This window comes from Marmota monax, unplaced genomic scaffold, assembly GCF_021218885.2.
Source record: "Marmota monax isolate L192 unplaced genomic scaffold, Marmota_monax_Labrador192_F-V1.1 WCK01_AAM20220418_F8-fsc00004, whole genome shotgun sequence".
Lineage (NCBI taxonomy): Eukaryota > Metazoa > Chordata > Mammalia > Rodentia > Sciuridae > Marmota > Marmota monax.
Window position 1 is genome coordinate 26,913,074 of NW_026692881.1, and position 21,705 is coordinate 26,934,778.

Here is a 21,705-nt window from a genome sequence, read left to right on the forward strand (position 1 = left end):
TCCGTCTTAGTTGAGAGACAGTCACGGGGGACAGGGTGAATTGCGTTGATGCAAGCTGGCTTTAGTTTCAGCCCTGAGGGGCTGGGGTTAAAGGCTTTGAAGACGAGCCAGGGTAACTTTGGCGGCTCCTCTCCTCCTGCTCAGAACGCTTCCACTTTCAGTTGTGAAAGAAAAACCAGGAAGTGAAGTCCCCAGCACGTTAGAAAGCCGGCCATGGCCCCACGCAGAACGGCTCGGGACAGGGCAGACCTGGGGGTGCTCTGAGCCAGGCTGCCTGCCTGCATGGACGCTCTGAAGCCTCCCTGTCCCTGGAGGAACCAGGGCTGAGGGAACAGGACAGGAGGAAATTGGACCCAGGAAGCCCCGTTGGCTGGAAGCACTAAGACGTTCAGCCCTTCACAGGGTAAGGGGGACATCTAGGGGTGTGATCAGCAAGGGGTCCTGGGAGCATGTGGCAGGGGGCATCCTGGCCCCCAACTCCAGCAAAGCAGCTTGGGCTCCGGGCTTGCTCTGTCCCACGTGCGTATCATGCTCTCTTTAAGCCGTCTGTTTTCAGGAGGGGTGAGGGGAAGGGGAGTCGGGGGCATGGACGAGACTTCCTCCTGCCCCTCTTTTAGTGGGCCTGAGCATCGGGCATGTCTCCCCTGTGGCTGGCTGGGGTCACCCTCATTTTTCATCAGCCTTTGACTCCCTCTCATGGTCAGAGCCGATGAATGGGACTACTGAGATGGAAGAGACTGATGGCAGTTTCTGAACAAAGTTGGATTTCTTTTCAGGGGTAGGACCACAGGTTAGACCTAAGATGAACTGGAAGGATCTTCAGGGAGTGAGTATTAGGAAGGGGCTTTGCAGTTAGACCTTAGTTACCCTCTGTGTTTATCAACCTGAAAACTCCAAAGTGTAGCTGGTTGGTATTCTATAAACAGAAGCACAGTGTTAAAAAGGAAAGAAAATAAAGTATAACATATAATGAAAAATAAAATAAAATAATAAAGGCTAATTTAGTATTAACAAATAAAAGTGAAATAATTGATTTTGCTTGATCCCTCCCTCTATATTCTAGCATGGAGTCACTCTGTGGTGGGTCCCCTCTCAGTGACAGGTATTTGAGTATCACTTCTGGGCTTAGCATAGTGAAAGGAATAGTACCTAGATAGTGGTTGGTATGTGGTCAGGTGCTGATGGTAGGGTTGCTAGCAAAATTCCGAGGAGGCAGGCCCCAGATAAACATGCAGATCAATTTTTAAAAGGAAAAGGAACATTATCCAGATCAAATCAAATGTATTAGCCAAGCATTTGGCTAGGTCCTGACCAAAAAGAGTCTTCTCCAAGATCACATCATAATTTTCCAGGGCAAAGACACCTCCAATATCAGCAAAGCATTTTCTACCTAAATACTATACATGCAGTGGAGTCACAGGTACACAGTAGGTACACATACAGGCAATGTTTTGAGATGGATTGTTTAGCCATATTTATGGTTAAAAAAGTAAAATGGTTCAGAGAGATGAAGCAACTTCCCTAAGGTCACATACAAGCAAGTTATCAAACTGTAACAGGCAAACTGATGCTAAAACATTGCTCTTTATCTGCTCACATACAAGGTTATCCTTCCTTCATATTTCCTAGCAATTTTAATTTTTTAAAAAAATTTTCATGTGTGGTGGTCTGGACACATTTATTCACATATTTGTTAAGTGTTTCAAGCTGATATTTATTTTCTAGAACCATAAATATTACAACAACCATTCATCCAACATTTTATATGGGCAGCACCATACTTAGTGTTCTATGGAGTCTTTATCTTTTGATTTTCAATACTGTCCTGTGAAGTAGATACTTTATGTCCTAGGTGAGAAAAATGGGGCTTAGAAACAGACTCACACTCTGGCTCAATTGGAGGTGGAATTTGAACTCTGGCTCATTTGGAGGTGGAATTTGAACTCTGGCTCATTTTGTTCCAAAGATGATCTGCACCTTGATTACTAATGAGTCTAGTTTCACGCACAGGCTGAAGAATAAGAAACTGGAAGAAATAAATCTTTTGAAATCTTCTCATCTTAATTCTATAGAGACAGAAAGTAGACTGGGCAGGGAGGGAGGAATGGAGAATGGAGAGTGACCGCTTATTGGTACAGGGTTTCCTTTTGGGGTGATGAAGATTCTGTGGAACTAGATGAGTTGGTGGTTGCCCCGGAGTGTGAATGTACTAAGTCCACTGAACTGTTCACCTTAAAATGGTTGATTTTGTTGTTGTTGTTATGTAAATTAGAAAGAAAGAAAGAAAGGAAGGAAGGAAAAAAATGGAGGGAGGGAGGGAGGGAGGGAGGGAGGAAGAAAACAGTCCCCCTTTTGGGCAGGTGAGTTCCCAAACAAGGACTTGGCGATTTTTTAGAAACCTAGCATGCAATGCCTGCCATGTCTGTCTCATAGGCCTGGCCGTACCCTGATCAGCAAGGCTGGCTCCAGCCGCTCAGGCAGCCATTAGGGTTCTCCAGATATTCCACTGCAAAAGCGTCCAGGTCTGTTTCTTCTTTCCGTAACCTCACACCCTGTCATCAGAAATGGACTCTCTCATTTGCTGTTCCCCGTGGCACAGGCCTGGCACTTCCTGGGTTCTTGATTCCTGATGGTTGAATAAATGAGTTTTGGGAATTTGGAAGGACAGACAACCCACATACAGCAGTTACGGGCCACAGTGTCAACCCTCTTTGGCGGAGCTGACCGTGGATCTCTTGTTCTTCTTGGGTTGATCTATTTTAAGAGCCATGAGGTTTGAGTGGCTTGTGGGAGGATGCAGGAAAGAGAGGAAGGCGTGGCTCAGAGATAGGCCATGGCTCCTCCAAATAGAAGTGTTCTGTTTAAATAGAAATGAGGAGTTGTTTAGACCTTTGCATGTAAGTGGAGTGATGACCATGCTCCTCTCTTAACTTCCAGAACATCTTCATAACAGAATATCTGATATTGACAAGGACTTGACAGTTAAGGTAAATGGAAGAGGGAAAAGAAAGCTACTCTTTACTGAGGACTAACCACGTGCTTGATAATATACCAGATACTATACACACCGTATCCCCTCTATGTACCATTGAGGGACACTGATGCTCAGTGACATCAAGTAACTATCCCCATGTTCACACACCTGGTAAGTGATAGAGCTATTGCTCCGGTATCTGGAGAGGTGATGACCTTGACAGTTTGCCTCTGGAAAAGAGAATATTTGCACTAAACTCACTGCTTATACTTTGAGTAGTGATTCTTGACCATTGGTCTGGCACAACTAGCATTTGGACTGATTCTGTAGAGAATCGAGGGCGAAAGGCCTCTTTTATAACCTCTTGCCTCATTCAGTCTTTACCCTGGCAGAGCTGACGGGGACCTAGCACTTTGTCCAGCCTATCTTTTTACAGACCCTCTTATCAAATTCAGGGGACCTGTGATACTGGATCTCCTTACCTTGGATCTCTCATCATCTGCTTGGTCAGCAAGAGGTCTGAGATGCCCTTTGGGGGTGTTCAACTGGACAAGGTTTTCCTCAGGGTGGGGCTGTTGGACTGTGGTTGGTTTGAAGTACAGTGGTGGATCAAGGTAGGTTGTGTCAAACTGAAAGCCAGAGGGACTTGTCACTTCCTGTCATCACCCCATGGGTGGCTCCACCCCTATGCTAATGGCCTGAGTGGAGAGACCCTGGGTATTTGACTTAACCAGGGATGAATTAGTAAATATCACTCAGCTCAATTGGCCAACACTTGACTCCCTCGAGTGTCTTGGTGTTTGCAATTCAAACTGACTCCAGGGTACAATGACCTCACCAGGCCTCAGATACTGTCTCATTCATTCATCCTTCTTGGGGGCTTCTCCTTTTTTTCTTTATCCCTTTCAACTAAAGACAGACCCTCCACCTCCATTAGAAATAACTCTTCACCAAATTTCCCGTGTTTCCTCCATTCATGCCTCTAGCCACATCTGAGTGCTTCCCTTCCTGTCCACCTTGGTTCAACCAACTGAATGGGATGACTGGTCTCTCCACAAAGGTGGATAAGACACAGACTACAGTTGGGAAAATGATTTGGTGATAGTGACACTGGTTGACATGGGTGTGATCATCATCTTTGATTGCGCCTGGAAAAGAGCCCGTTGGCTATAAAGCCAGGAGGTTGGGGACCACTCATCCTTGAGGTTCTAGCATCCCATACAGCTATCTTAATCTACTCCCGCCTACATTAACCTCTCCCTTCTTCAAACGTATAAGCTCATCCCACACACTGATCCATCCTGGAAGTATATTTCCTGTTAAGATAGATCCAGAAGCCCCCAGAGTCAGGAGCTGTATATTCTGTCTGTCCCTCAACACGTGGCACAGTGCTGAACAGATAAGTGCAAGATATTTGTTTGCCTTGTTGCATAAGTACATTGAAAGGGCAGAAGGTACATATGCCTCGTCACACACATATTTCTCAAGTCTACCGAGGGCTGCACAAACTGAGGTACATCCCACAGAGCACTCATCTCCAAATATTGTGACTGCCTGGGAATTGACATTATCTCCTGTGAGACTAGGGACTCCAAGTGTGCTTTCTCTAAGCTGCGCATGCTGCCTGGCACGTAGTAGGTGCTCTCATGCCCAAGTGCATGCATTGTGAGTGACCTCACTTAGGTGGAGCAGCTTAGTGTAGACCCTACTGGTGTGAAGCCCCTGTCTGTGGCATTCCTGAGGGAGATTCAGCTGTGTCTCCCTCTGAGACACATTGTGTTCCTTGTGGGATTGAGTTCTGCGACCAGTTTCCTCTAATGCGCTCCCCTCCCTAGTTGCCTTTCTCTGAACTTTTGCCAGTGGTAAGCAAAAGGAGGAGGTGACGCAGTGACCATGGGTTCCCACTGTACCTTGGGCTTTAGGCTAGGTGACTTGGAATCCAGAAGCTAGGACACCCTCCCTGCTCAAGTGTTCACAGCACAGGGAGGCCTGTTGTCACAGAGATGTCCACAGAATCACAGGACGCCTCGATGAGATCCAAACCCGAGGAAGATCTCATCCGGCTTCATTTTTCACAACCCTCCTGTGCTCTAGTTCCTGTCGCTTTTCCTGTGCAACTCAGCAATAGAGAGATCTCCCATGGCTGTGCTTGAGTTCCTGAATGATTCATTATGGAGTGTCCGCTTGCAGCCAGGGAACCATCCCAAACTTAAATCTCACCCCTTCTCTGCCACTGTCTTACAAATTGGAGCTGTTGGGCTCAGCCTAGCAATTGGGCTAGAAGAGAGAGATGCGGGAGGTTAATCACTTAGCTTTTCAATTTTCCTTTTAATTATTTAAACAATCAGAGTGAATTTCTCCATGGTATGGAGATTACTGCTCAGCTACCCGCTAGGGTTTTAACAGGGCTCCCTTTGGTATTGCTGTCTTCCTGCTCTGCCTGCAAGTGGAGTCTTTGTAGAAATGACAAGGAGGCCATTATCCCATCTGCCTGGGGACATGCTTGTCCCACAGGATGTGTGTGCTTCAGAGAAGGCTGGGAACCAGGGCCCTGGGTGAAGAGAGCAAACCTGTGCCTCATCACCTGATTAACATGTGGTGGTGGCCTAAGTGCCCAGGCACTGGTGAGTGGTTGGGAAGGTACAATCTATAGGTTCAAAGGTCAGGTTCAAACACCAGCTTCTGTTCTCAGCTACTTGGAGGTAATGTCGAAAGATGCATGTTCAGGGCCCCTTTGACCCTATGACTCAAGCTTCACCTTTGCTCTGGTTCCTTATCTGTTAGAAAAATGAATGAAAAAGCTTTCCACCCCCAGAGCTGCTGTTCAGGCTGGATTGCTGCAGCTGGGATGTGTTTTACACAATAGCTTGAGCACTTGGAAAGGTTGTATGTGGACTGTGGTTTGGGTCATGGTTCACATCAAATGCACCAACCCAGGTGGTAGAACTTTCTAAGTGATCTGTCTGAGTCAGAGGTAAGATAATATGGAGTTGAATTTATTATGGGTTGGTAAACAAAACACATTTCAGATTAAACAAGAATTAATATCAAGAGTTACTTTGATACTATCAAGAGTTACTTTTGCTAATAAGACCTTATCGTAACTCCCTAATGAAAGCTCACCTACCTGCTATGTCTCCAGTCCTTACTCTGCCTTATTGCTGCTGTCCCATAATTCTCAAACAATAGAATTGGGGTCCAAGCTTGGTTGTCAATCTTCTCCGCAGAAGATAATCCCATGTGGGCTGGCTTTTTACTGCTGTATTTTAGGCTCCAGGAATGATGCCTGATACACAGTCAAGCTCTTTTATATCTTTTGATCGAAGACTCCAAACATTCTGGAAAATACATTCCTGATTTCTCTTCTTCCTTTTTTCTTTTCCTATGAGGATTATCCTTTCAGAAACACAAATGCATTCATGATTCATCACAATTGAGAGCATAACTGTATACAGTTGTCCACATATTTTTCCTTCCTACTTGGCAATAGATCCTGGAGCTCTTCTTCTATCAGTACATATAAATCAATTTGCCTGCCAAGACTTCCATTATGTAGAAGGGTTATAATTTATTTGGTTTCCCACCTACAGGCAGGCTTTCCTAGGCTCTTGCAATTCCCAATAATCCTATAGCTTTAATGATGACAAGTGTCATAGCTAAGACCTGAGACCAGCTGATATGTGTAGTTCTAAGCACTTCACACATACACGCATTCCTTAAGTCATAGTGATGGCTTTATGAGGAAGATTTTATTATGGCCATTTTGCAGATGAGAAACCACAGAGGTTAGGATATTTACCACTGGTTATGAGTCAGATGGTCAAGAAGGGTTTGAGCCCAACTACTCTGACTCAAGAGCCTACATCCTTAACAATACTTTATATATGGCACATGATGCATTTTACAGAGCTGATGTCTTTCTACAGGATGAATTGATGGTAGAATCATTATGTTGTAGGGCATGCATTCTTAATTGTGGTAGAGGCCAATGGGTACATCTCTAAGTGGCTGCACCACATTTATTATTCCACAGTTAACATTGCACTGTTTCATCTTTGCTAATCTAATAGATAGGGTAAAGGCATTTCATTGAAATTTGCATTTTTAAAAACTGTAAGCAAACTTGAATGTCTTTCCCTAATTTTAAGTAGCTGTTTTTTTTTTTGTTTTTTTTTTTACTTTCTGTTGATACCTTCTGCCTCTGTTTTATTGGATTATATTTTGTTTAAATTGACATCTAAGCAGTCCTTATTAAGGAAATTAGCTTTTTTGCCTTTCTGGAACATTTGATATTTTTCCCAGTTCATCTTTTGACCTTATATCTGGTATCTTTTTTGCAAGGCAAATATTTTTAAAAACTCTTTGGTAATTAAACTCGCCAACATTTCCACTTCTAGAGTTTAGCTTTTATGTCTGTCTTGAATCTTCCCATACCAACATTATGAAAAAAAAACTTTTTTCTCTGTTTTTTTTTTGACCCCAAATATTTTTACAGTTTTTGTTGTTTTATATTTAAGTCTTTGATCCATCTCCCGCTTACGTTTGTTGCAGAAGTTAAGACCAAAAAAAAAATTTTATTTATTTTCTCTCTGAATGATTGGCCAGTTGTCTCAATACATTTATTGTAAGGGATTTTTTTTTAATTCAAAATGTAATTTGGTATATGGTAATAGTATCTACTAGGTGTACTTCAGGATTATCTTGCTAAATAGATTTGTCTATTCATGACCAATAGAAGTTTTTATATCTCTATAATAAATATGCAAATCAGGTGATGTTTGCTCATTTGCTACCTTCCAATTTCTATTATTTATTTTGACTCTCTTTGTTTCATTTTTCTTGGTGAATATCAGACTTAATTTTTTTGTTGTTCCCAAGAAAATCCTTTTGGTGTTAATAAGAGTTACATCAAGTGTATGGGAGATGGGATGTGACTATTTCACGTATATCCTTCCATTTTTCAAGCATTGTCATAGTTGCTTCAGACCTCAAGGTTTTTTTTAATATAGATTTTATACATTTGTTCTTATATACACTGATACGAACAGCATATTTTCCAATGAGTGATTTGTATGAAATAGAGAAAAGCTATTGACTTCCTGAGTGCTAGTTTCAGCACCTGGCCACCTTATTGAATTATCTCAGTCATTATACAAACAACATTAATTGCACCTTATTTCCTTCTGGGGTTTTATCGGTTGCTTTGTTGTTATTTGATTTTACATTTGAAGTGGAATATGTGCCCACAGATTTTCATCTCAGCTCTGACTGAACGTTGAGCTGTTTTCGATTTTTGAATGCTTTTAAATAGCCTAGGTATCTCTGATTCTCTTTCTTCGGGAATAAGAAAGAAATTTTGAGCAGGCTTTCTCTGACTTCATTTTGTGAAAAAGGATTACTGTCTGAAATCATGTTATCTTTTATTTTATCTTTTATTTCCCTGGTAGAAGATAACTACTTGTGATATAGGAAAGTAAGCTGGTGTTAAGAAATGTTTTTTTAAAAAGCCCTTGGCCCCCAGGCTCTGAGGAAACTGGGTGAAGGATCTTGCAACAGAACACATGCCTGGCTCACCTTCATTGCCCATGAAGGACAAGGTTATCAGGTCCTTCCAGGTATGCTTGGGATGCTATTGGCCTGCAACTTCCTGTTGACATTTTGCCATCCCTTTGTCCAGAAATATGGACTATGTGGCTGATGATTGAGATAGAAGACTAAGTTGATGGTGGCAGGATTTTAAGGAAAATAACAATGGAGGTTGGGTTAGACATGGAAGGCCCAGCCAAGAGAACCAAACTTTCATAAGCAGCCTCCTAACACCTAGTGTGGAACAATGCGTGAATCACTAGGTATGAAAATTTAGGGACTCTGGTCTCCCTTTTAATGAGGTTTCTGTCACCACAGGATGAGCTCACACATACACGAAAGTAAAGAAACCAATTAAATCCAATGAGCTTGTGCCACTTTCTAGAAGGCAGTTGTTTTTTTTTTAAAAATGCTTATAATTATAATTTATCCTTATTGCACAGAAAATAATTAGCTCTCCAGACCTAAAACAAAGATAATTTGCCTTGTTGTCTGTAGAATTCCAGAAACTCAGGAATGGTTTATTTCTTGGCTAGAACTTTCTGCCCATTTAATAATGCAGATAACTTCATTCTGGTTCTTCCAAGTCTGAAGAGGAAGTTTCATCCTGAGTGGTCTTTGATGTGTATTAGAAACACATTCTTTTCAGCATCTACTAATCATAAATCAATAAATACCTTTCCAAATATTGATTTGGGAGGACCCATCTCAGGATTGGCCAGAGTAACTTTTTTTTTTTTTTTTTTTTGGTGTATGGAATCAAACCCAGGTTGCATGTGCTCTACCACTGAGTCCCAGAGTGACTTTTGATGGTCTAAGATTTTGGAGTTTGCAGGTGAGGTAAAATGTGTTAAACTCAAGTATTTTAGAGTGGACAAGTCTACACAGGTGCAGAGGCATGCACCTGTGATTCCAGCAACTGGGGAGGCTGAGGCAGGAGGATTCTAAGTTTGAGATTTTAGCCTGGGAAACATAGAGACCCTGTTTCGGGATGGGGGGTGGGACTTAAAAAACGTGGGACTGGGTTTGTGGCTCTATGGTAAAGTGCCCCTGGGGGTTTAATCCACAATACCACATAAAAGTGTGTGTGTGGGGGGGGTGAGTCCAATCTAGAATATTTATTATACAATCACTTATTAACAGTTTATTACATGGCAGGCATGGCTTAGGCACGTAAACAAAACAAACAATTAGAATATCAGTTCAGTAGGGATGATGGATGATAAGGAGAACAGGACTATTTCAGTGAATGATGTCATGGAGGAGAGAAAGCCAGGTCTGTGATAGGCGTAGAAGAGGAAAGGGCAGCATTGATAGGGTGAGCAGAGAGCAAACCTCTGAGGAAGTGAGGTTTCAGGTGAGACCTCGCCCTATAAGAATGCACGACCATATCAGATCTGGGGAACAGTATTCCAGGCAAAGAGATGGGAAAATACACAGACTCTGAGGTGAGTCTCTGAGTAGAATATCTATAGCAAAAATACCATCTATTTTTTTTATGGCTGAGTCAAATCTATTATGTTTATATACCACATATTCTTTATCTATTCATCTGTTGATAGGCCCCTGGGCTGGTTCCATAACTTAGCTTTTGTGACTTACACTGCTAGTTATATATAATAGTGGGGTTCAGTTTTGCATAATCATACATGCATGGAATATAATGTGCTCCATTACAGTCCCCAGTACTTCCTCTTTCCCTCTTCCTCTTCCTGGTGCCCTCTCCCTCCCCCTTCCCCTGACACCCTTCCTCTATCTTACTTGGGTTCCTTCTGTTTACCCTGTTTTTAAAATTGATGTTCTATAGTTATACAGAAAGAAGGAATTCACCACGGTGTATTCATATATGTACATGGCAAAATTTGGTAAATTTCATTCCACAGTTTCTCCCTTTTCCCTCCCTCCTCCTCCCCATCAATTAGCATGATGGTCTCTAGTTCCATCTATTTGCCAGCAAATGCCATCATTTCATTCTTCTTTATGGCTGAGTCAAGTCTATTATGTTTATATACCACATATTCTTTATCTATTCATCTGTTGACAGGCCCCTGGGCTGGTTCCATAACTTAGCTTTTGTGACTTGCACTGCTACAAACACTGGTATGCATGTATCACGGTAGTATGCTGACTTTAGTTCTTGTGGATAAATACCCAAGGATCGTACCATCTTTTAAAAGGACTGAGTTACCAAAAGAAATTCATTTTTAGCCTATAGGGATAGTCTGAATAATTCATAGCAATAAACAGAGTTGGCCAAAAACTTGAATGGAAGAATGGAAAGCACCATTGAGGGATTTTGTTCAAAGAAAATGAAATTTAATGAAGAAAATGCTTCCCTGAACTCACAAAGGAGCAAAATCCAAAGCTGAATAGGGGATGGTCAAAATCTAGGTGGCAAGACTGATCTCGGTAGCTTGTGGGGAGGTGTGGAGGTGGAAGGTGTCCTTCGACTGGCTTGGAAATAAAACATGCTAGGAGCCAGGAAATGAGTCACTCTGGCTATGGCCATCCATGCCCCCGAGAAGGCCCTGATGATGAACCTCCTGAGCTGCGGGAGCAAAGGCATGTTGCTACCAACACATCAAAAAGCTTTGCATTTGGGGTCATCCTAATGTGCATCAAGTTCACTCAGCCATGTACGGAGACCGGGATGGGAGCTCCCAGACACAGCATAACAGAACCCTTTCCTCTTTTCTTTCCCACCATCACATTTCTCTCTTCCCCATTTTTCCCCCCAATGAAGCGTAACAATAAAGGGAAGAGGAAATGCCATCATACCAACTTCTGATAGAGATTCTGTGGAGCCCAAGAACCAGAATTGTAATCTGAGTCACACAGGACACATGACAAGAGGGGCATGGCTTTCCCGCCTCATTTATTTAAGCAAATCTGGAAATGTTCCCAGATTCTGAAGGTTAGAATGGTATCAGGGTGTCCCCATCCAGCAATGTTGTGACCTGTGGGTCCCACCTGCCCTCATGCCTTTACTTTCTCCCATTTAAAGAGTGACAGAGTCACATGAAGTGGTTGAAAATCCTTTCTAGGGGCTGGGGTTGGGGCTCAATGGTAGAACACTTGCCTAGCATGTGTGAGGCACTGGGTTTGATTCTTAGCACTGCATATAAAATAAAATAAAGGTCCAACAAAATAAAGGTCCAAAAACTAAAAAAATAAAAATAAAAATAATTAAAAAAAGAAAGAAAATCCTCTCTAGTGCTAGTGTCATAAGGTTAAAAATGTGGGACATTCAAAATAGGGAAAAGACAACCAAAGAATGGGAAAAAAAAACATTGCAATATTCTGATAAGGTTCTAGTATCTGGAGTATAGAAAGGAATCTCACAAATCACAACAAAAAGACAACCCTTTTTTAAAGAAGCCAAAGAATTCAAATAGACATTTCTTCAAAGAACAGATACATCACAAGTGTAGTAAAATACTTCCAAATTCAATACTTTACACTGGTTAATTCTAGTATAATTCTAGTACATGGATTTTTATTTCACTTTTTTTAAAATGTTCATCTTCTCCTCAAATTGGATAACTGGTCAGCAATAGGAAACTGAGTAAGCTATCACAGTCGTGAAATAAATACAGCCTTCAAGATCTTCTACAAATAAAATCCCTTGTAGATGCAGGCAAGTCCTTTCATTCTCATGAAACTGGGGTCTTGAAACTTGTAAATCTCTCCTTCCTTCGTAATGCAGTGGTCGGTCTCGCTCTCTCTGTGGACAATAGGACCCAAATCTGTGTAAAAGGAAGAGTCAAGAATTGACAGAACATGGTCCAAATTAAACAGGGAGATATGTTCTTATTTATCTCCCAACTTTTAAAACTTGCCACTAGTTAAAATTGAGGTTTTACAATATTCAGTCCTCTGGGTTATCTAGGGAAAAAAAAAAAAAACTGACAATGTGGTGACCCTGGCCCACATGACTATGTGGTAACAATCAGCTGAGATTGACAGCAGGTGCCCCCTTGAGACCAGTCAAGGATTCTCTGTCCTTTTTATCCCACTGGGTTACCTGCCAGGTTATTAGCCCTTCCTCCTCCCCTCTTACCGCCCCCCTTCACCACTAATGAAGAGAAGCTTCACCTTTAGAAGCTACTCTGAAGATCTTATGAAGTCCCCCCCATTAAAATGTTAACTTTGCCATCTGGAGGAAAGGGCAGAAGTCCATGGTGCCACAACTTGTTCCCATAGTGGAGAAGAGGGGTACAGGTAAGGATCCCTTAATTTGCAGGTGGGACAGAGGCCGAGGGGAAAAGCCCAGATGATAAGATCTCGCCAGGCTGGTGGCAGTGTCCCAGCCTGTGGGGAGGGATGGGGGGCCGAGTACAAAGCAGACTTCTTCTCTCCTTTGGCACTCCCTCTTACTCTGTCACAATTTACACTGGGGCTGTCCCCCTTCCCAGGTTGGAGTGGCCGGCCTAAAAATGGTGTCCTGTACGCTGTCTCCTGAATGCTTTGCCTCCTAGAGTGCCACTCCACCCTACAAGTCCAGGTACCACAAGAACTCCCAGCTGTCCTATTCCTGCCCAGTGATCACAATAGTGCCCTTGTTATGTAACCCAGCACCCGGGGTCCTTGCTTTTGTTTTGCCCTCTTTTTCTTCCCCCAAATGCAATGTGGAAGGAAACAAGGAGGTGGGGATTATCATTCCAGTCTCTGGGAGTTTAGGTGTCCTTTACAAAATGGAAAGGGACTACCCCCAAGTCAGGAAATAACCAATAAGGGGCAGAAAAATTCCTGCCCCACAAAATTTGTAGACCTAATAAGGCTTTTCTTAGATTAGAGTGAAGTGTTTCCCTTTACGGAGAAGTTTCCAGATGCCAGCTAGTGGCCGCTTTCCCAAAGCTCTAAGGGCAGTTATGATCTTGATCTGATAAAACTTTTTACTGGGCTTGTTTTGCTCTTCTGATTTTTGAGTAGGAATGTTTGGCCTCTTCTCTGAAATATTGTTCCACCAAGCGTTGTCGTGAACTTGAAGAATGCAAGTGGTGAACTTCATTTGCTGTCATCTGTAAGGTGCCAAATTCAGACTCCTTGAACACTGGGATTAGAATCTATCTGAACAATTAGTTGTAATCTTACAGATTTTACTAGAGAAGCCACAATGGGAAATAGTGTGTGGATTTGGACAAGTCACTTTATCCTTTGGGAGCTTCCATTTTTCTCTTCTGTGAAATAAAACTTCACAGCATTGGCTGAATTAAATGAACTGAACCATGCAAAAGCCCCAGCCCAGTCCCTGGGCACGGTCAGTGCTCATTTGCTGTTATGCTTATCCTAACCAAGACTGAAAGTAATGAGACAACAGCAGGGGTATATTCCTAGGACGTGCCCCAAAGTTAGTTCCTCCTATTGGAATGGTTTGAAGCTGAATGTGGCTGGGAACTACAAGTTGGGTTGGGGAAGCTTCTGTGGATTTAGTTCCTTGAGATCTTTTCCTGTTCTAAATCTTCAGGGCTTGCCCTGTGTTGAGTCCACTTGCCAGCACCCTTTCTGAGTACTGGCTAACGTTTGCCTCGTGGAAAGCTGATTCCTTGGGGCTCCCCAGGGCAGAGGATATTGAACACAGAAAATTGTAATGCTGTTGATCTCAGAGAACCTCTTGACGCTCAAAAAGAGAAAGCAATATGCAAGGCATATCTGGCAAACAGGAAACGTCCGTAGTGCAAAATGATTTATTTCTAAAACCTATGACGTCACCTCTCCGGAGCTCTGCTCTTCTGTTTGGTTTATACCGGGGAAATCCAATGGGAAGAGTCCTCCTGACCCTCTATCGGGCTGGGCTGGGAAGGCTGCCTGGTGCACCCTTCTCTACCAGCTTATGTTGGGTCCAGAAGGCCTTCTCTGGACTCTGTGGGCCAAAAGTAAAAGGGCAGTCATTTCTCAAAATTGCCTGGGAAATGATTAACTGGTTTCCTTTGATCCCTTCTGCCTTGTGCCAGGACAGTCAAGTGGCCCGGGGTGGAGAACACACTCTATTCTTTCCAACATTACTAAGGTAAATATTGGAAGCAAAGCCACTCGAGAGATCTAGCTCTATTTGGAGAATTTGAGTGTGTGTGTGTGTGTGTGTGTGTGCGTGTGTGCGTGTGTATGTGTGTGAAACTTCTGTAAACAGAAGTATTGAGTAAAAAAATATACTGCCACTTCCTCTAACTTTTTCTTTCTCGCTATTTTTTTTTTAAGGTCTGAATTTCCTGCTGCTATTCACAAAGATGCTTTTTATCTTTAATTTTTTATTTTCCCCACTGCCAACCCCTGCACTGATCTGCCTCCTGACGTTCGGAGCTGCTATCTTCCTGTGGCTGATCAACAGACCCCAACCAGTCTTACCTGTCATTGACTTGGATAATCAGTCTGTGGGAATCGAGGTAATTTTCCAGTCGTCTTTATAGTTTGTCAACCTTAATCAAGCACAAACGACAATCAAAACCTAGGGATAACTCACTCAGAAAGGGGACAGAGATTCGATGTAGCTTGGGAAAGTGAAGAGTTTACTGATCAACAGACAATCTACAAATTTAAATTTCTAATACTAGCACATTTCCTCTTGAAACAAAATGAAACCACAGCTTGATTGTGGGAGGCCAGTAATCTAGATCAAAAGCTGGCAAACTAGATCAAAGGCTGGCAAAATATAGCCCTTGGGCAAAATAGACCTTTTTTGTGAAACTGGCAATCCAAGAATAATTTTCACATGCTTAAAAGGATAAGTAAAAAAAACAAACAAAAAGGACAGATGATATATATTCCACTAAGGCCACCTTTTCATTAGCTAGCTGCATAGGAGAAGTTCGCTCGTCATTGGTGTAGATGACGGAGCGGAAGGACATTTTCATAGAAATGTCTTAAGAGTGGCAAAGAAGTCATTTCCTGGAGTTGATTCCAGCTTTGAGTTTAATATGCATTCTTCTTAACACTGGCAGAAGTTGAACTGGGCTCCTTCCCCAGGGCTTTCAGTAGGATACCTGGCTTTCTGCTGTATCTCTGAGCAAATTGAAAGCTTCAAGGATATTGTCTTCATCTTTTCTGCCTTCTGCCTCTATGAATAGCATCGTCCATTTTTATCATACACCCTCTTCAGAGAAAAAAAAAAAAAAAAAAAAGCATTCCCGCTCCTTTGCAGACTGACTCCTTCTGTTCTTTGGACAGTCTTCTTTCATCCACTCAGGAATCTTACTTCAAGGCTCCCCACCCCCATCTTCTGGTACATTTCCACATTCAGGGCCTCATTGCCATCTCCCTACCCTGCTGCTTCAGGCTGCCCTCTCCCCTCAACCCTTCCCTTTCCCACCAGAGTACTTTAGGAGCAGTCTGCCCATTTCCTCTTCTGAACTTCACCCTGTCGCCAGACTGACCTTTTATCACTCTCATCTCCTCCGAAGAGCTCTGGGTCTTCCTAACCTACCCTCCAAAGTCAATGGCTCCTCTTTCATCCTTCCTCTCAATTGACTTGACACTTCTTTCTTGCAACTCCCCCTCCTTATCTTCTAATACCCTTCATGAGGTGTTTTCCAGACTCCAAGGAAGTCTTCCTCTGCGACTCAGGCTCTTTCCCTTCCTCTTCCTAGGGTCTCCTCAGCATGCCTTGACTCCTCTAAAGCAGAGGTTGGCAAACATTCTGTAAGGGCCAGCCCATTCGGTAACTACTCAATGCTGCACTTAAGTACTTAATACTTTCCCGGAGTGAAAGTATCAGACGACATGTAAATAAGTGAGCTTGACTGTGTTCCAATAAAGCTTTATTTATAAAAGCAAATGGCAGGCCAGATTCAGCCCACAGATTGAAATCCGCCAATCCTTTCTCTAAGCCCTTATAGCTGAGAAAGCATATCCGCCATGACTTGAAAATGTTCCTAAAGACTGTGACACCTGCCTCTGACTTTCTAGTTCCAATTTCATTGCTGCTCTGGTCACTCAAGATCTGCATGTCTCTATTGCACATCTCTTCCCGCATGCGTACCCGCACATGGCCTTGATCCTCAAGTTCCATCTGGTATCTATAGATGGGTCCCTCTCTGCTCCCTTTTTCTCCATCACCATGTTCTCTAGCTGCCTATCAGACTCTGCGTGTGACTTTTGGCCCTGATGTCTTAGTTCAGGTGTAATTTCACCCTGATTTATCTTTCCTCTTTCTCTCCTCTACCTTATCCAAACTGCAGGTGACTGGTCAATGTCTAGTTATCCTCAAAGTCTCTATTAAAATATCCTTTCTTTTCTATTACCTTTCTGCTTCATACAGAATTGTTTGTTTGTTTCCCAAATTGTGTGTGTGTTTTCATTACAACACGTACATTCCAGTTTGTTTTTCCCTTCTTACCCAATTACATCCCCCAAACCCTGGTTTGTGGTAATCGAGGGGGAAACTCTTTTGTCTTAACTCTCATCTCCAGTGTTTGTGTGGTGCCTGGAACACATAGTATGCATTTAGTGCATGTTTGAACTTGGTGTGACTTTTTTTTAAAGATGCAAAACCATGCCTATCATCTCGCCTTTGCATTCACATACATGCCAGGGGTTACCAAAACATAATTGTGACAATCTTTATTTAGATTATCAAAACATTGATTGAATGGTAAAGGGAACATTCCCATGACCTCAAAAATCAGCATTTATGTTCTCTTCAGTTCAATCCGTTAAGGTTTTGGAATGAAAGACTTGGACTTGGCCTCAATTCTGTCTTGTGTCTTAGGGAGGAGCACACAAATGTAGTTACCAGCACGACAACGAGCTGATGCGCTATTACTTCCCAGATGCCAAGACGGTGTATGAAATTTTCCAAAGAGGACTCGCTGTGTCTGGTAAGCCTGGAAGTCTGGCTTCACTTGGTGGGGTCTGAGGTGGACTCTGCCTACCTTCTCCTTCCCTGTCTCACTTCTAAAACCCCAGCTATTTGGATGCCACAGTCCAAGTAGAATCACAATGTATGAAGTACAGGCGACATTAGCAAAGGATCGAGATGTATGCTGGAAACAGTGTAGGGCAGATGGTTGAAACCCAACCCACTTCTTTCATTTCCACCTGTATAACCTGGCACTTTGCTTCTCTGAATCTGTTTCTCATATAACACAGGAAGAAATCTTTCTGCCATATTGTCATTAAGGAGTTGGGACAATGATGTGTCACTGTTCTGCTGAACTCGCCAGCACCTTACATTTGTTTAGGAATATGCTTTTTATGAACATACTTCCTTGCATTTGTGCCTGGAACGTTTGAGTCAGGACTAGCTCTTAGGACTCCTGACTTCTCACCTGTCATTGATCCAATACAACGCTCCAGGCCCACACTGCCACTCTGAGTATCACAGGAAGCATTTTTTTCTGGGCTTTCTTGGAAACAATACCAAATGAACTTTGATAAGTTTGTTTGGAGCAGATCAAGCCTTTATGTCTCTATCACTGCACACAATGCTAGGCATCCATGTTTCTCTGGCTTACAGCTTTCTCTATACATTTTTTTCTTCTAAGTGACATTGTGCCAGGTATAGGTTTGCTTAGGTGGCCTCTTATCCCTCCTTTCCCTTTTGCCTGATAACTATGACTGTGACGATGTTAATAGCCAACTCCCATCAAGTGCTAACTATGCAATAGCAATAGGTACTACACATGTATCATTTATTCAACCTTCTCTCGACTCTCAGGATCAGGCTACTGTCACCCCCATTTTTACAGATGAGGAAATGAAGACTCAGAGTTTCTAGGGCATTCCCCAGGTCATAGAACTAGAAAATGTTGGAGCTGATACTGAAATCTAAGTCTGTATGACTAAATTGTTCTACTTGAGGTCAGCTTTCAAGTATTTGATTAAAAAGTTACTCCTCCAGACAGTGAAAGTTTAATTGTAAAGAAAACTTCTATTGAAGGCTCCACAGGGGGCTACACTTTGTATTCATTTGTTTGTTAGCAAATAACAAAACACAAACCAAACTGAACTTTAATTTCTTTCCTTCTCTGGCAACTGCAGATAGAAGATGGCTGAAATAGCAGGATTTCCTTTGGGACTTTCTGGTTTTATTCATTGAGCATGTGTTATCATTTTAACCCCAAACAAGTCATTTAAAATGTGATATGGGGCACATGAGATACCTCATTTAGGATTTTTTTCAATGCTAGCTAAATTAAAATTAAAGCAGTAATAGTAAAATGGTTCTTAAGCCAGGCTTGAGGGGGAGGGGCACATGCCTGTAATCCCAGCTACTCAGGAGGCTGGCAGGAAGATCGCAAGTTTGAGGCCAGCCTGGGCTATGTAAGGAGACCCAATCTCAAAATCAATCAATCAATTAATCAATGATTTCTTTTTTTCTTTTTCTTTCTTTCCTCTTTTTACTTTCCAAACTATGTCTGTAAAATATCTTATGTAAACAGGCATGAAAAGGGATTTGGCTGCTTCCATAGAAAAATGATATTTCTGAGAAAAAAAAAAGAAAAAAATGACACTTCTGGTTTCATCTAGGGCTGAATACAACCAGACAGAATATATTCTTTTAACTCCTAGCCAATAATTTATTTATGTTGAGAATCACCTGGGGATATTGTTAAATTAATATATCTTCTGATTTCACCTTGGTTCCACTGGGTCAGAATTCTATATGGTGAGACCTGACACTCCCCAGGGTGTGTTGAAAATACAAAGCTTCAGGGGAATTCTGTATATCAGAGTTTAAATCCTACTTAGCTTAGGGTGGCTACTTTGTCCAGAAGTTGTGAGTGGGTGACGTTAATCAAAGGCTTATGCTGCCTGGTCAGGAGTTGGGCTAATGGGCTAAAGCTGACTAGGGCAGAGTTTAATGAGACCTGAGTTGTTGCCCTTTGGTACCAATCATTTGACCTGCCCCTTGGGCAGGGGCCTCTCCTAGTATTTGCATTTATCAGGAAGCGATAGGAGACGTAGTCTACTTCTTCCATATTCATCAGCTCTACTGCTTACTGGGCAAGCCTGAGGAAGCTGCCCCAGTCCTTCATAATTCTTAGTACCAATTGGGGGGATGACAGTCACTGGGAAGACCAAAAGAGTGACTGTGCTTGGCATGCAGTAAACATTCAATAAACAGCAGCTCTCAGTAGTGACTAAGGTCAGGACAGACAAGCTCATTGGTAGACCACCAGAATGCACCCCCAGGGAGCAGTGGCTCTAAAGGGCTGGCTGGTCATGACTTGCTAGCTCAGGGAACAGAACAGCCTGAGACTTAACTTCTGGGGCCTTCATGCAGCTGTTTAACAGGAAAAAAAAAAGTACCAATGTTTCCTGTGGACAGTCTCTTTATTTACTTTTTATATCTCTTTAATCAGAGTGGCTATCTCTTTCCTGCTTTCCTTCCTTTTTCCCTCCGTCACTTGGGTGAGAGATTCATTTATTTGCTCCTGAGTTCCTAGTAACCCTCCTCTGAAAGCTTCCGTTTGGCAAGACCTGAATTCCTCTCAGCAATTTGGCTAACTCCTCTATATAAAATTTCCTTCCCTTCTATTTTTCCATTAAGAACTTGGCTCCCCTCCAATTTAGATGTGGCGGCTTCTCAGCCACCTACAGTGTTTCCATAGCCCAATGCCACTGCACCCCTGGCTGAGCTGGACGAGTGGAGATAACTACTCTAGGAAGTAGATAGATGTTCCCAGATTTATTTTAAATTTAGATAAAACTGAGTAGCTGAGTTCAGAAGTTTAATTCTCTTATGGTCACTTCATTAGCTTGTTAAATGACGCTTAGACTTTAACTTCTCAAACTGGTCAAACCAGAAAAACATTTTTAAAATATATTCTTTACTGTCTGTGAGTGGGTGATAAAACTTGATATGTCATTGGTGGGAGAAAAGTAAATGATCCTAACTACTCCACCAAAAAGTGTGATGCCAGGTGACAAAAGCCCCTCTCCTCTTCCCAACCCACTTATTTTATTCTGGGGGACTGTTTTAAGAAAACATTCTAAATTTGAATTTATCAATTTGAAAATATTTGTTGTATTATCAAACTTGGAAATGACCTCTAAATACCCACAATGAGATAAAATCAGCAGAGCACTTCATCCAACTGACATTGAAATCTCTACAGAGAAGTAATGTGTGAACATTTATATCAAACCGGGAAAGAAAGGGTACCAAATTATTCATTCCAAATATGCAAGTGAGCATAACTATAACACTATGCAAAGGAACTGTGAAAGAAATTTATGGTATTTGTGTGATCATAATGAAGATTCATATTTGAATTGTTTCTGTATTTTTACAAATATATATATTTGGGGGGTGGTACTGGGGATTGAACTCAGGGCCACTCGACCACTGTGCCACCTCCCAGATATGTTTTGTATGTTATTTAGAGAAAGAGCCTCACTGAGTTGCTTAGCGCCTTGCTTTTGCTGAGGCTGGCTTTGAACTCACAATTGATCCTCCTGCCTCAGACTCCAAAGCCACGGGGATTACAGGCATGTGCCACTGTGTCTGGCTACAAGCATATATTTCTTTTATTATAGGGAAACTCAATCCAAGATTATTCAATACTGGATGTTGGTGTTCACTTGTAGACTTTTATTTGGCCACATTATGTGGACTAGGCCATATAGTATTACAAATGTTTTGTAATATTTCCTAATTGTTTTAAACGTAGTTTCTAGGACTCTCTGCTTTTGATAAACAAGTACTCACTGCCTTTGAATTTCCTGGACATATAGAGAAGCTCAGATTCTTGCTGGAGTTATCCTTCATGCCTTCTCTCTTCTGGATGCCCCTTTATCTTCTCTGGTCTAAGTCATCTGCAAATAGAGTTGATTTTTTTTAATGTTATTTTTAGACAATGGACCCTGCTTGGGATACAGAAAACCAAACCAGCCCTATAAGTGGCTATCCTACAAACAGGTGAGTCAGGCCCATGGTTTTAGAAAGATTGTTTTGCTCTTATATCCTGAGCTAATTTAGTCTTTTAATCTTGACCTCTTCTCTTTCTCTGTCTCTCCTCTCTTCTCTTTTGTAGGTATCTGATCGAGCAGAGTACCTGGGCTCCTGTCTCCTGCACAAAGGATATAAGCCAGCACCAGACCAATTTGTTGGCATCTTTGCTCAGAATAGGCCAGAGGTAACTATGTTGAAACTGAACATAGCCTAATGCCACTGCTCCCCTGGCTGAGCTGGATGAGTGGAGATA

General features: G+C 42.2%; 1 protein-coding gene across 7 annotated transcripts in view; it reads left to right on the forward strand.

The window, feature by feature from the left end:
- Acsl5 (acyl-CoA synthetase long chain family member 5) overlaps positions 1 to 21,705 on the forward strand; it is a 41,157-nt gene that overhangs the window by 1,879 nt on the left and 17,573 nt on the right. The window contains exons 2-8 of one of the 7 annotated variants that reach the window (XM_058581304.1): positions 12,976 to 13,064; positions 13,493 to 13,588; positions 14,515 to 14,570; positions 14,759 to 14,943; positions 17,265 to 17,373; positions 21,355 to 21,419; positions 21,535 to 21,636. In XM_058581304.1, the coding sequence (XP_058437287.1) occupies positions 14,788 to 14,943; positions 17,265 to 17,373; positions 21,355 to 21,419; positions 21,535 to 21,636 (432 nt within the window). In that variant the 5' untranslated portion in view covers positions 12,976 to 13,064; positions 13,493 to 13,588; positions 14,515 to 14,570; positions 14,759 to 14,787. Of the gene's footprint in view, positions 1 to 177; positions 404 to 12,975; positions 13,065 to 13,492; positions 13,589 to 14,514; positions 14,571 to 14,758; positions 14,944 to 17,264; positions 17,374 to 21,354; positions 21,420 to 21,534; positions 21,637 to 21,705 lie in introns of those variants that run through there. The other 6 variants (XM_046450563.2, XM_058581305.1, XM_046450557.2 and 3 more) reach the window with 6 other exon arrangements.